At 36.7% G+C, this 13,789-nt stretch overlaps 1 protein-coding gene across 1 annotated transcript in view; it reads left to right on the top strand.

Moving 5' to 3' along the window:
• Positions 1-13,789, top strand: part of EYS (eyes shut homolog) — a 1,266,634-nt gene that overhangs the window by 884,219 nt on the left and 368,626 nt on the right. Inside the window, 3 exon segments of the mRNA XM_059702239.1 lie at positions 86-93; positions 3,510-3,579; positions 3,581-3,725. Of these exon segments, the coding sequence (XP_059558222.1) occupies positions 86-93; positions 3,510-3,579; positions 3,581-3,725 (223 nt within the window).

The following is a 13,789-nucleotide window of genomic DNA, read 5'->3' on the forward strand; positions in this document are numbered from 1 at the left end:
CCCTTCAGCAGCTACAGTAGGAGAAAGAAGTGGTGACATTTAACTCAGTCTAATAGATTCCCAAGAAAAAGATGATTGACTGCAGTTTATGTTGTCCCTGCCAAGAGATGAAATGGTGAAATCATTCAGAAACACTAAACTTAAAAATTAAATTTGAATATGGAATACTGAGTAATAATCCCATGTAATTCAAATTAGCATTGCCACTTCACTTGACAGAAGTTACCTTAAAGAGACAGACTTATATAATGAGTAAAAATGGGGAGAACTGTGCTAATCTAATACAAAGAAATCAGAGAAAGTTGATAATAAGATTGCATCAAAATTTTTAGAATTTACATTATTTTAAAAACTGAAAAGCAATGTCATGGAGTTATGAAATTGACCCCAAAAAGAACTGAATCATATTTACTTATTTTTTTTGTTAACGGTGTGATATATTGCATGTTTACAAAAATGATTCAAGTTTATTTTTAAGATATTTCTTAGAGAGTCAACTTGAAGTCAAGCATTGTTAGGGATAAAAATGAAGAAAAGAGCAGAAGTGATCCATCTGTCATTCATGGAAATTGCAGTCCAGAGGAAAGAGAAGTGAGTCAGACTTAAAAAAAATCACAAAAATAAAAATAGGGTTATAGCTTGTTATAAACACCATCAAGAAGAGTTTCAGGTTGTCAACGGATTGTAAACAAAAAGAACTGACTAGCACATTAACACTATTTTTAATAAACATTTTTATATTTTCTACTTCACTTCAGTTTTTTTATTCCAATCAGTTGATATACATATACATAGTAAACACAAAAATAGCTTTCTAATATCAGTCAGAAAATATCTTTGAACTCACTTTTTTTGCCAACATTTTATCTCTTTGACAATGTTTTGGGAGGCAAAATTATTATCTCACACTGACTTTGCTTTTCCCAATGTTTTATTTAACACAGGTTCACTTCAGGAATTATAATTTACAAACCAATAGTATACAGAATAATGTCTCTTAAACAGCAACTATATATATATATATAGACATACCCCATTTTATTCACTTTATTATACATCACAGATGTTGATTCTTCACAAATTGAAGGCAAGATCCTTCACCAACCAAAATATTACAACTTTCTCTATTATGATACTCAGTTTATTGCGGTGATCTCATACCTAACTCACAATAGCTCTGAGCCATGACTGTACTCTAAAGCAATAAGAGATCAATTATACTATTGTTCCAGCCAAGGAGAGAAAAGAGAAATTGAGTCCATATATAGTGGAGGTATATCTTTATGCAAGTTGTACTCAGAAGACAACTCAGCCTGGCCAACCAAGAGCTGATGTCCACGTGCCAATGCCAAAGTGAAAGTCCCTGTGGCTAGAGCACGTTGCCAGGGAATGACAGCGCCAGGGTGGGCAGGCAGGATGTTCTTTGCAGAACCACTGCCTGGCTTTCCCCACTGCCAGCAAGAGTCCCCTTGACCTCAGCGGGAGCTCAAGCCCCAAAGGTCTTCACAGAGCTCTTTAGATCAGCCAAGGGTAGCCCTGCCCAGGCCGAACACTCCAGAAGAGTCTTCACAAATTACAGGCATTTATTGTCTGAATGTACTCTTGTCACATGTTTTATTCGATAAGGCCCCACGGAAACCCCTCAGCAGCTGAGCTAGTGAGTACCTATCAGTGACAGCAGCTCAGAGGATAACATCCTGACCTAGCCTCCTTCACTCTTCTGGCAAAACAGCTCCACTCTTAAGAACACCTTCATTCCTAGGTCAAAACAACTTCGCTCTCAAAAGCAACTTCACGTCTTGTCAAAAACAAAAAAGAAAAAAAAAGTGGATGTGAAATCAAACTCATGGACACAGATAATAGTGTGGTGAAGGCCTCAGGGCAGATGGGGTTGCAGCGTGGAGGGGTTCAATGGGGGAAAAGGGGACATCTGTGATGCTTTCAACAATAAAGATAATTCTTTTTTTAACTTTTAATTTCTTTAATTTCTTTATTCATTAAGGTATTACAGATGTGTCCTTACCCACACCCCATTACCCTCCCCCCACTCATGCCCTCACCCCGCTGTTGTCAGTGTCCATTGGTTAGGCTTATATGCATGCATACAAGTCCTTTGGTTGATCTCTCCCCCTCACCCCCACCCTCCACTACCTTCCCTCTGAGGTTTGACGTTCTGATCAATGATTCTCTGTCTCTGGATCTGTTTTTATTCTTTTAAAAAATTTACACAACAGATATTGTACAAAATAAAAATATACTCAGTTAAATTTTGATTATTTATGTTGCAGCAAGATTTTTCATATTAACAAGGTAATTTTATTAATGATTATGTTAATTGAAATTTTAAAAAGCACTGCTTCCCAAACAGTATGTTGCACTCTGGAGTACACTGAAGACATTAATTTAACAAGTATTTATAAAGTGTTTACTGTGAATAAGGAATTCTGCCAAAATAAGGAATCTGTGTGTGGGGAAGGTGGAGAAACAATGGCCAGTATATAACTGCACAGGAGTGGCTGTGGATAAAATAATAAATCTACTACAAGCAGGGGGGAAATATCTGAGCATCGGTACAGTGACATGTTATGGAACTTTAGAGATGACAGAAACATCAGTTTCATCTTCGTGGGCCAGGAGCCACCAGGAAGGCTATGATGGGGAAACAATTTAGATCTTGTCTGGGCACGTTAGGTCAGGAGAGGAACAATGATGCATAGGAAATGGCATGAACAAATTTCCAAATTTGGAAAGCTTGGGGTGTTTTAATAGGAATCTCATTAGGCTTGAGAGAAGTTAAGTTCCTTATGAGAAATCATGATAAAATAAGCTGAGAAGTAGAGAGGAATTTGATTATCACGAGGCTATGAATGCAAAAATAAAGAAATTAAATGTAATTCAAAGGGAATTGGTTTTGGTTATTATTTATTAAGGAAGAAAAATTAGACTGATAGTATAATTGTGAAAAATTGTTAAGGAATCATTTGTAGGCATTTCTAAAACACCTCCTGGATACCTGCTACAAATGAATGTAAGTCACTTTGAAAAATACATATTTCTAGCTATCAATCTAGAAATAACTGAAGTTCAAGCAGTTTTATCATGAAAATGTAACATGGCCTAACTTCTTGATCTTATGCTCATGACGTTTAGAATAGCCAAGGTAGAACTATGTTCAGTCAAAATTTTAATTCCTTTATACAAAAATGACTCCTAGTCTTATGGAAACTAATATATCCAGGTTTCTTACTACTTTAAAGAAATTAATTTAGCTTCTCAGAACCACATAAGTCGACAATTCGCCCAGGTTCACATTCTGTGGCTCAGACATTTTCAACATTTATAAACCCCATGATTGTAAAACAAATATAGTAATTCTATTTGCTCACGTAAACCTTAGATGACTGGGGGGGGGGTCCATCTCTTATTTTAAACAAAAGTTTCTGTCATTTCTACTTAAGTTTCTGGTACTTTTACTTATATTATGTTTTCTGATCTGCTTATAAATCTAGATCTGCAACATCCTCCTTTACTGCTCCTTCTGGTGGGACAGAAGGGATGGACTCCATGGGGACTTCCCTCAGGCCCCTCTCCTGCAGTGCCACCGGTGTGCCAGGAGGATGTGTGCCACAATGGAGGCACTTGCCATCCCATCTTCCTCTCAAGTGGTGCATTCTCATTCCAGTGTGACTGTCCACTACGTTTCACTGGCCGTTTCTGCAAACAAGGTAATCAATCTTCATTATCCTTCTGTATTTCTTTTTAAAAACTTCTCTAGAGAGAGGAAGAGAATTGAAACCTATTGTACACACAGTGATGGATAGGAGCTCAAACAAGAAAATTCTGTATAATTTTACTTAAAAATCAATTCTGAAAGAACATTTTCAGTTCAATAATGTAGAAGCCAAACCTGAGATAGTTTTATTCAAATTACCATTAAACATATATTTTCAATTGCTACCAAAAAGAAATTAAAGTTAAAATGTAATGTTATTTACATAGTTTCTTCTAAAAGTGTGATATTCCATCCTTTGTCACTATAGAAATGATTTGGTTCTAATTAATGCTATTTTTATTGCTTGTTAATCAAATCACATAAGCAGATCTCTATATTTAAATTATTTTGGTGTGTCAGAAGAGTACATTATTTTTTTAATGCTTAAAAACATAATTTTAGCATTAATGGAATTATTTATGAATGAAGTGTAAATTTTCCTATTGTCAATATCTAAGGGCCTCCTGAGAGTCAGTTAATTAAAGCCATGCTGGGCACCTACAGTCAGAAACGCCCTGGGCAGATTACAAAGACCTTAGGTTATGAGGCAGCTGACTGCATGTCCCTCCACTAATAGCTTAAAAGTGTCATTGTTTCCTATGTAAAATTAATCACTGGTTTTAAATTGGGGATGTAGGGGTGAGGATTACTAGTGGATAATGATTCAGATAGAAGAGAAATTCATTACTTATTCAAGATTGTGTTAAATAACCCCCCTTTTTAATACCAAAATGTGAGGCCTCCAAACCTAATTCAAAGATATGTGTATATGTTATTTAACTCTTCTTCCCAAATGATCTTGTGTGACTGTAGCGAATGTTTTAATATTCAGCCAAGTAAGCAAGTAAACACAGTAAGAAGCTCAGAAATGGAAATAGTATATTTTCATGTTCATGGTAAAACATTGTGTTCTTAAAGTCTATTTTTTAACTGTAAAGTGCTTTTGACGACACATCATTATTACTTAATTTTTGAGTGAATATTTCATATCTCTGAAAATCTCAAGAGACTTGCCTTCTTCAGCTACAATCTGAGACCATTTATATTACATTCTGTGAATAGAGTTCTAGGGACATAATTTGGATGGTAAAGCTCTTTTAGATCCTAACCATTTAAAACTCTTAACCATTAAAAACTCTGAGAGGGTTTTTTCTCTCTTGAATTTCATGCTAGGTAGAGTCTTAGAAAACTAGCCTCCTTCCCTTCTTAAATACACTTTGATATTTTAATTTTTTAACCCAAATGTATTGACAGTGGTGAAATTGATGTTGTAAAAGGAGTCTTTAGTTAATGAGTGTATGTATGTCCTGCTCAACCACATGCATTAGAGTACAAACCCTCTAGCTGTAATTCCTACCTCTCCTACTAATCCCCCAGTTCTTCCTCCTAATTCCTTACTCAGTAGCTTTAACACTCAGTGAGTGGCCTATACTTTTCTTCAGAATAGGAGTAATTCAGGTTTATTTGGAGTTAAATCTAAGACTTGATTGAAGTTTAAAAACGTTGGGTGTTTGAGGTGACAGAATACAGGAACCTGAACTCCGGAAAAGAATCTCTGCTCTGTATTCATTGTTTAGAATGTTTTATCTTTTTCCAAGAGTATTATTCACTTTCTACCTCTTTTTCCTGTTGAATTTACAATATTTTGAAAACTAATGACTGGAATGATAATGCGTTGCTAAAACTAGGTAATCCACTGCAGATTACTTATTTCTAAGTGAAAAATAATCAGAAAATGTGAGTAAATAATTATTACCAAGATGATGACTTGTTTTTTCTTAAAGAAACTTTGTCAGTGACATCTGAGATATATGATGCACTAAACAAAAATGCATGCATAGGACTCTTTAGATTATCAGCCCTGATAGCATTACCTATAACTTTGTTGCTATTCTTGCCTCCTTTGGGAAAAAATATTTCAATATAATATTTAGAATGTGGTGTGATATACATTTTTAGAATTGGGAATGTTCTTTCTAAATTTCAAAATAATCAGTATTTTCTTTTAACTATTTACCCCCTAAACTGGAATTAAGTACCTTTCTTATTTCAGTTATAGAGGAAGTCAAGAACAGGTTTATGTTTTCAGTATGATGCTCTAAATATAAGTCACGCTGGTATGCATCTTAGAATCCAGATTGACAGATAATGACTACTGCCTAAGGCCCATGACTCAGGAATCTGCTACCATAATGAGACTTTTTATAGCATTATCCAGGTTGGTCAGATGCCACAATTTCTAAGAGTAGATTTAAATAAACAGTATTGTATGCCAGTTTCTACTACCTGGTAGAAATCTTGCTGTGGATAAACAGTCCCTTAAATCAAAGTTTCGTCAAAGTGTCTCTCTCTCTCTCTCTCTCTCTCTCTCTCTCTCTCTCTCTCTCTCTCTCTCTCCTCTCCTCTCCTCTCCTCTCCTCTCCTCTCCTCACTTTACATATATACATATATCTGTGTATATACATATATATGTATGCATATATATGTATATATATCTATATCTATATCTATATCTATATATATATGTCTTAGAAATGTTCTCAGTATTAAATTGCTTAGACTTTACTGATAGATTGCTATGAAAATTATTTCTTGCTAAGTTTCTGTTGAGTACATTTAACATCTAAATTATATAAACTACATTGTGAATAATTTTGGTGTACCAGATGCTGCACCGAGTACTTCCTAAATCTTATTTCACTTAACCCTCAGCATAACACAGCTAGGTAGAGCATTACATCATGTGCTCTACTTTATTAAATCATCCATATCCAACCACTTAATAACATTGACTTATAGAATCAGTTTGATTCAATATGCTCTTTTTTTATCTTAATTCATATGAGCTCAACCTTGTTGCCTACTTTATCATAATGATCCTGCATCTCACCAGGGGAAACATAAGAGCATATAGTCTTGCCTTGTTTCAGATGGTTGCATGCAGGCAGATGGCTGTCTCCTACTGTAAAGTTCAGAGTGACAGATTTAGAATATCAGTGCCTTGTGCTTGGGGGGAAGTGTATGCCTCTGACTATTAATTATAGGATTAACATTTTTAAACAGCCCCATACTTTTTAGTGTTCTATAAAACAGTTTTATAAATAGTGCAGTAAAGGAGTATTTAAATGCCATACATTAAAACCAAGAAACCTTTTGTTTTATTTGAAATCCTGTCTGTATATATTTTATATATGCGTAAAGGTCAACTGCACTGAGTAAATTGCAAACCTGGAAATAAAAGTGAGAGATTTTACTGGGTGTTTTGTCTTGTTATATATATGTTTAAAAGACTGCCTTAATGATGCCTTTGGTTTTACCATAACCGGAATATATTATTACGTTGTGTTAGAGTGGTCTGAATTTATATTAAGTTTTTAGATCAGGTGGCTAAATGTCAGATATTCCAGAGCCAAGAAGGCATAGAAACAGAACATTAATCAACATATAACACTGATTTATCTGCTCTCCAGAGAACTGATCATCTGCATCATCAGAAAAGGACCAAGAAATAGGTGTCTGTCTTTTCAAACATAATAACCATGTCTGAAAGTCTGTCTTTCTAATAAAAGAGCAATGCAGCATATTTACTAGTCGATGGAAACTGCTAAAATATTAAGATGTTAAGTTGCAAATGAATGGGGATTGAAGTCAAGGACAAGGGCTGAAGGGAGACAAGAATACTTATGGTCAGAGACAGAGGATTTTATTTTTGAAGGCAGAGGTGGTCTGAAGGTTCCAATCTTCTGTGCTCTTCTCCACTATCAGTTGCTGCATTCTCCAGCAGGGAGCAACGTGTTCATCAGTAGAAAAAGCTCCCTCCCCATCCTGGTGCTTGTAACTGTGTAAAATCTAGATGTTCATCAGTCTCTCTATTGACTTTGGTAATAATCCAGAATGTTTACATGGGAAGAGGAGGGAATATATATATATATCCCCCATCCATCAAAAAAGGATAACATATATTTTGTCTTCTAGATGAAGAAAATATTATGTTGTTGTGAAAATAGATATGTAAGAATGACTTTTTACCAGTTCCTTTTTAAGGTAAAACTGTGAGTTCTGGTCATTTCCTTTGACTAAAAATGGGACTAGAGTAAATTTATGAAAAGAAAAACTATTCCATTAATTTTATCCATCTATTCAAATTTGTAATGGGTCCATTGTTCTTGCTCACAAGAAATTTAGTAAAGTTTATGGTCAGATACTAAATGCAATGGCTGTATTTTCTTAGTTCCTGCAGCCCATACCCTTTCTTATTTATTATTTATTTATTTTAAAAGGAAAACATTAACCTTTTCCATATGAGAATATATTATATAATTAAATTAAGTAGGATTAGTTGCATTCTATCTTCTTATTTGTCATTTTAACATTTTAAACTATGGTAGGAAAGCTGCATGAATACATTTGTTGTACTGTTTAGAATGAAATAGTAAGGATTTGAAAGAAAATTCTGTATTCTAATTACCTAGAATAAATCATTGCACAGAATTGAAAAATATAAATGTGGATGATATGAGAATAGATCAACAGTAAAAACAAAGACTAATGTTAACCGGCCCTAAAATGTTATTACACAGGGTGGGGCAAAAGTAGGTTTACAGTTGTAATACAAATAAACAACATAATAATAAATAATTCAAGACTAAACTCTGTGTTTCACATACTCACAACTGTAAACCCACTTTTGCCCCACCTTGTACAATGACAATACAAAAGTACTGTGATGTCCAGAGCTAATTAAGAATAAAGGATGGGAAGTTGGTTTTTAGGCAAGTATTTTCTTCAACATATGCCTTTGGCATGAAAAAAAATTAATAGAACTTGTATTTAAAAGGCCACAATATGTTCTTACTCATAATTTCATTAATGAAATAGAGTACCACCTGAGCAAAAGAACTTATTCGTTCAACTGTCTGTCCTTAAAATACTATACCTATTTCAGACGAGATCGGGCGCGTTCAGGGTGGTATGGCCGTAGACAAAATACTATACCTATTTCAATTGCTTTAATCCATTTTGTTAAGCTGTTTCTGTGGGTATGTTTTTATTCTCTGCTCTAGTATAGAAAATAAAGTATACTAGATAAAAGTATCTCTCCATATAAGTATAAATAGATATGGAGAGATATGGAAATTGAAACCAATGCTCACATATATGTATATCACCCTTTGCCTGCAGTTTCTTTGTTACTTGTAGATTAAAAATGAAGAGTGGATGCTTTGTATAAACTCGATGTTTCTGTAGATAAATGTCAGGTGCAGTAAATAGAAAATGAGAAATCAACACATAACAGCTAATAATTACCATTTCATACTTTCTACCACGGTAAGCTATTTTCTTGCATTTTTCTCCTTCAATCACCACACCAACCCTGTGAATCAGATAATACTATATTAGTAGTTATTTTTGTTTCCAAGCAATTCAATAAATAATAGCTAACATTTTATTGGATGCTTAATATGTGTTAGGCATTGTTCTTAATCTTAGCCTGTAATGACTCATTTTTCATGAATGAGTGTGATTTTGAAGTAAATGCTATTCTCTTCTCATAATTCAGGAGAGACAATGTATGCAGAGATTTAAGTAACTTGCCCATGTACATTTTGGAATTGCTATTTGAATCCAAGTTCTTAAAACTATCCTTCCCATCTGATCCAAGTTAATGTAAGCAAAGATTTCTAAAAACTATTATAAAAATATAAAGGCAGCACCTCACAGAAACACAGAATGAAAACTTAAAGCTACTCAACTAGGAACAAAAGCACTCTGGATACTTTGTGGGAGTCAAGTTTCACTCTTCCCACCATCCACTTGCTGACAATGGCTTTTGAATCAACACTGTAGTGTCTTTCCCCATAGAGAGACTGAATTTTTCTTGGATTGAGCCTAGGAAAGAGATGTGTGGCTAAGATGACCACCTCAAACCCAGTTACTCTGGCCAAAAGTATCCTAACGAAGATCAGAAAGCAGCTACCCAAGAAGGAATAATTATGGTTGGCTGGGAATATACCACAAAATGTATAAACTATATTAATATCCCCATTCTACTGATGAAGAATATAGCAATGAGAAAGTAACTTGCCTAGGTCATAAAGAGATTGGCAAAGCCAGAACTCAACTCAAACTGTGACTGATGCCAAAAGTTGTTCTCTTAACCACTGTACATGTCTATAATATTTTTAATCTCCCTTAAAGTATAGGATATAGACATTGAGACAATGCCATCTATAATGACTTAGTAATGAATTTAGCTTATTAAGTTGACTTAGACTCAAGAATAACTTAATTTCTCCCAGCACTAACATAAGGTATTTCCTACCAGATTTCTCTTCCTCTTATTTTGAGACAATCTGGATCTATTTCATAGCTTTCAGGTCACTTGCAGGTATTAAGTAGTCTAATTCAATTTAACAAACTAATCCAATTTCACCCCACACCTAATATGAAGCTGCCCATACCCTCCCATCTCTTTCCTTCTTACACTTTCTCCATAAATTTTGAGCCTCCAAGTTCAAATCAGTGATAGAAGGAATCAGGAAAGGTGTCAGAAGTCTTATTCCTTCTCATGTGGTGATTGTAATTCTGTGTAGGCAGCAAATGCATTCTGTCGTTGCAGAAACAGCCATCGTTTGTTGCTGATTCTTTACAACACATTTCTCTGCTGTGGGTTGTGTACCCTCAGCTGATCTCTTTCAAATTTCCTTTAGCAACCATCTGGGAAGTACATTTCTACACTTTTTGGCTAGTGCACCTGATGCAGTTGACATCTTGAAACAGATTCTCTCTAGATGACTTGAGCCTAGTTTCCTGACACCTTCCTTATTTTCAACTAGGGGCCCAGTGCATTAATTCGTGCATCTTGAAAGGAACTGTGGGCCGCAAGGCTGCGGTTGGCACAGGGGCGGGTCTCGGCTCATCCTCCATGCCCCCACCTGGCCCCTTCCCACTGTGCCTCCCCCCGCCCGGGTCCCCTGTCTACCAGCAGCCCCACTCCCACTGCCGCAGCTCCCATGCACTGATGGTGCTGGCCCCACTCATACCCGCTGGTGGTGATTGGGGCCAGCACCATCAGTGGGTGTGAGCAGTGGCTACTGCCCCGATTGCCCCTCAGGAGCAGAGGGAGGTGGAAAAGCCCTCAGGGGTGATCAGGGCTAGCAGCCACCGCTCACACCCACTGATGGCGCTGAGTGACCAGGACTGGCACCAGCAGCAGGTGCAAGTGGGGCCAGCGCCGGCAGCAGGTGCGAGCACTGGGGAGGACTGTGGCACACAGGAGCAAAGCATTTTCAGTAACCACCAGAAGCTCACCCCAATGACAGCAACCTGTGCCCCGCCTTGGTCTGGTGCCCCCACTCACCTGCTCCACCATCCTGCCATGGCCAATGCTCGCCAAGTTCCACACATGCCCCTGGTGGTCAGTGCACATCATAGTGACCAGTTGTTCAGTATTTCCAGTTGTTCTACCATTCAGTCTATTTGCATATTAGCCTTTTATTATATAGGATTGTATCCGAGGAAATTGCAGTCATCGCTGTCCTGCCAACTGATAGAAGTGCATATAATCCCATAGATGAATCCTTCTAATTTCTGGATTCTCCCAGAAAAGGCCGGCCCCCATCTCCATCCCATGCCTCCCAACTCTAGGAATACATGTCAAGTTCTCCCAAGAGCTCCCTGCACAGACAGCAACAGAGGGGGCCCTGCAAGGGCCTTCAGCTCTGTTAGTGTGCATCCAGCTGTCCACAATTTCTGAGTGATTCTTTTTGGAACTTTCTCACTTGATTAGGGGTGGAGACAAGATATGTCATAATGCTCACTTCTGTTTTAACCCTTCTGTTAGATCTATGTATAATAAATATCTAGCTTGCTCTCTTATAGATTTTGGGGTAATAGTAGTTGAACCAGTTGGCCTCCTCTTAGCATATGCTACTTGGATATCTTTGAAAATTCTCTTTAGACATGGAGGCACTTATCACCATTTGTTTGTATTGGCTGTGCTGTGGAGACTTTAATAAGAATTTGAGAAAACAGAAAAAAATCTTCTTACAGATGCTGTTATATTAACATAAACCTAGAATACATTTTCATTAAGATGGAAAAAAATTCAATATGTGGGAATAATAGTACATCTTCCTGCAATTCTTTTTCAAACATTTACGCTGATTTATCCCTACTAACAGAGGAGATTCAACTCTAACCAACAGATTTTGAGAATTTCTTGTCTCTTTCATCTTAAAAGTCCCATGCTCCTTACATTCTGCAACATATGCATTGTAGTATAAAGAGTAAATTAAATCATTCTCCAGACTTTTCATGTTTCTCCTGTAGCTGTAGTCAGATCTGCTAACAAGTTGAGGCAGATTCCTGGGAACACATCTATTTGAGAATCATAGGTTTACTGAAAATGGCAGTAGACTAAGAGTGAGAAGACATGGAACTCATCCCAGCCCTTAATTAGTTGTTGGGTTTTAGGGAAATCATGACTCTTTTGATCTTCGGTTTCTCTATCTTTAAAGTGGCAACATTAGAATCAATTTCAGAGCCCCTATTAGCTCTAAAATGTATTCCCTCAGATTGATCTCTAACATGAAACCTCTTGGGTTTTATTTCACCACTGCTCTGGACTTTTGGGGGAGGGGCAGCCTATGAAACTCTGCTTCAACATCAGGGACGACTCTTCTTCACCTTGCTAGGAGCGCTCACTAGTCAGACTGTTTTCTTACTTCGCTGCCTATGGTTACAGGGTGAGTTCCCTGAGAAGAAGAATCCTAGACAGAGATTATAAAGGAGGAATTTTATTCGGGGAGTGCTTTTAAGTTCAACACACGAAAAGAAGACAGAAGGATTTGACAGCAAGTGCTTTGCAGCATCTGCCACAGCAATATCTCTCTCTGTCTTTTAGATTCAGTAATGGAATAGCCTAGCCTTTTCCAACCTGGGATATTAAATTTGTCTTCTCTTATGAGCTTTCCCTGACATTACTCACCAACAGAACAGCTTTTGAAAGACAAAGTGCTTTGGGAGAAAGGATGCTGCTTGGGGTTGAAGAGAATATCTTGAAGTTCCTATCTCACTTAAGTTTTCATTCCTAATTGAAAGACTTCTTTTCCCTTACTGTTTTACTCCGCTGGATCCCTTACAGATTTATTTTCCAAAAGATCTGGACTTGATTCTTTTTCCAAATACATTTGTTTTTTACGTGACACGTTACCATTCATGATCTGATTGATGCCTGGCTTCCTTTACCTCCAACATCCTGCCATTGAAACTGTAATCCACTTATACCAAGGGATTTATAATTCCCAGCATTCCACGTGCTAGCCTGTGTCAGGCCCCAAGCTCACCAATGTTCCTTCTATGGGCAATGTTCTTCTAAACCTGGTTAGCTACTTTTCTTCTGCAAAGACTTGGGTGAATTATTACTTTCTCTGGGAAGCCATCTTGTTGTCATTCACATCCCAACCTGCTTTTGGTTTCCCACTCTACATTCCTTTAACATCTTGTGCCTTTCTCTACTGTTGTATCTGCTATCTTGTATTTCCATAGTATATTTACTTATTTTTCTCTCCTATGTAATAAAATATTAAGGAATGTCATCACTGTTTTCTTTCATGTCATTCTAACTTAGCATCTTGCATAGCACCTGAGATATAGAAGGAAATCAAATGTGGGTTTTCTTGTTAAATTTAAAGAGAACTACTTTTTTTAAATATATTTTATTGATTTTTTACAGAGAGGAAGGGAGAGAGAGATAGAGAGTTAGAAACATCGATGAGAGAGAAACATCGATCAGCTGCCTCCTACACATCTCCTACTGGGGATGTGCCCGCAACCAAGGTACATGCCCTTGACCGGAATCGAACCTGGGACCTTTCAGTCCGCAGGCTGACGCTCTATCCACTGAGCCAAACCGGTTTCGGCAAGAACTACTTTTTAATAACTAGATAACCATTTAGCTATTTAGGTATTTTAGGTAAATATCATAGTGTTTAGTAAAAATGAAAACTATATAAA

This window comes from Myotis daubentonii, chromosome 6 (genome assembly GCF_963259705.1).
Source record: "Myotis daubentonii chromosome 6, mMyoDau2.1, whole genome shotgun sequence".
Taxonomy (NCBI): Eukaryota; Metazoa; Chordata; class Mammalia; order Chiroptera; family Vespertilionidae; genus Myotis; species Myotis daubentonii.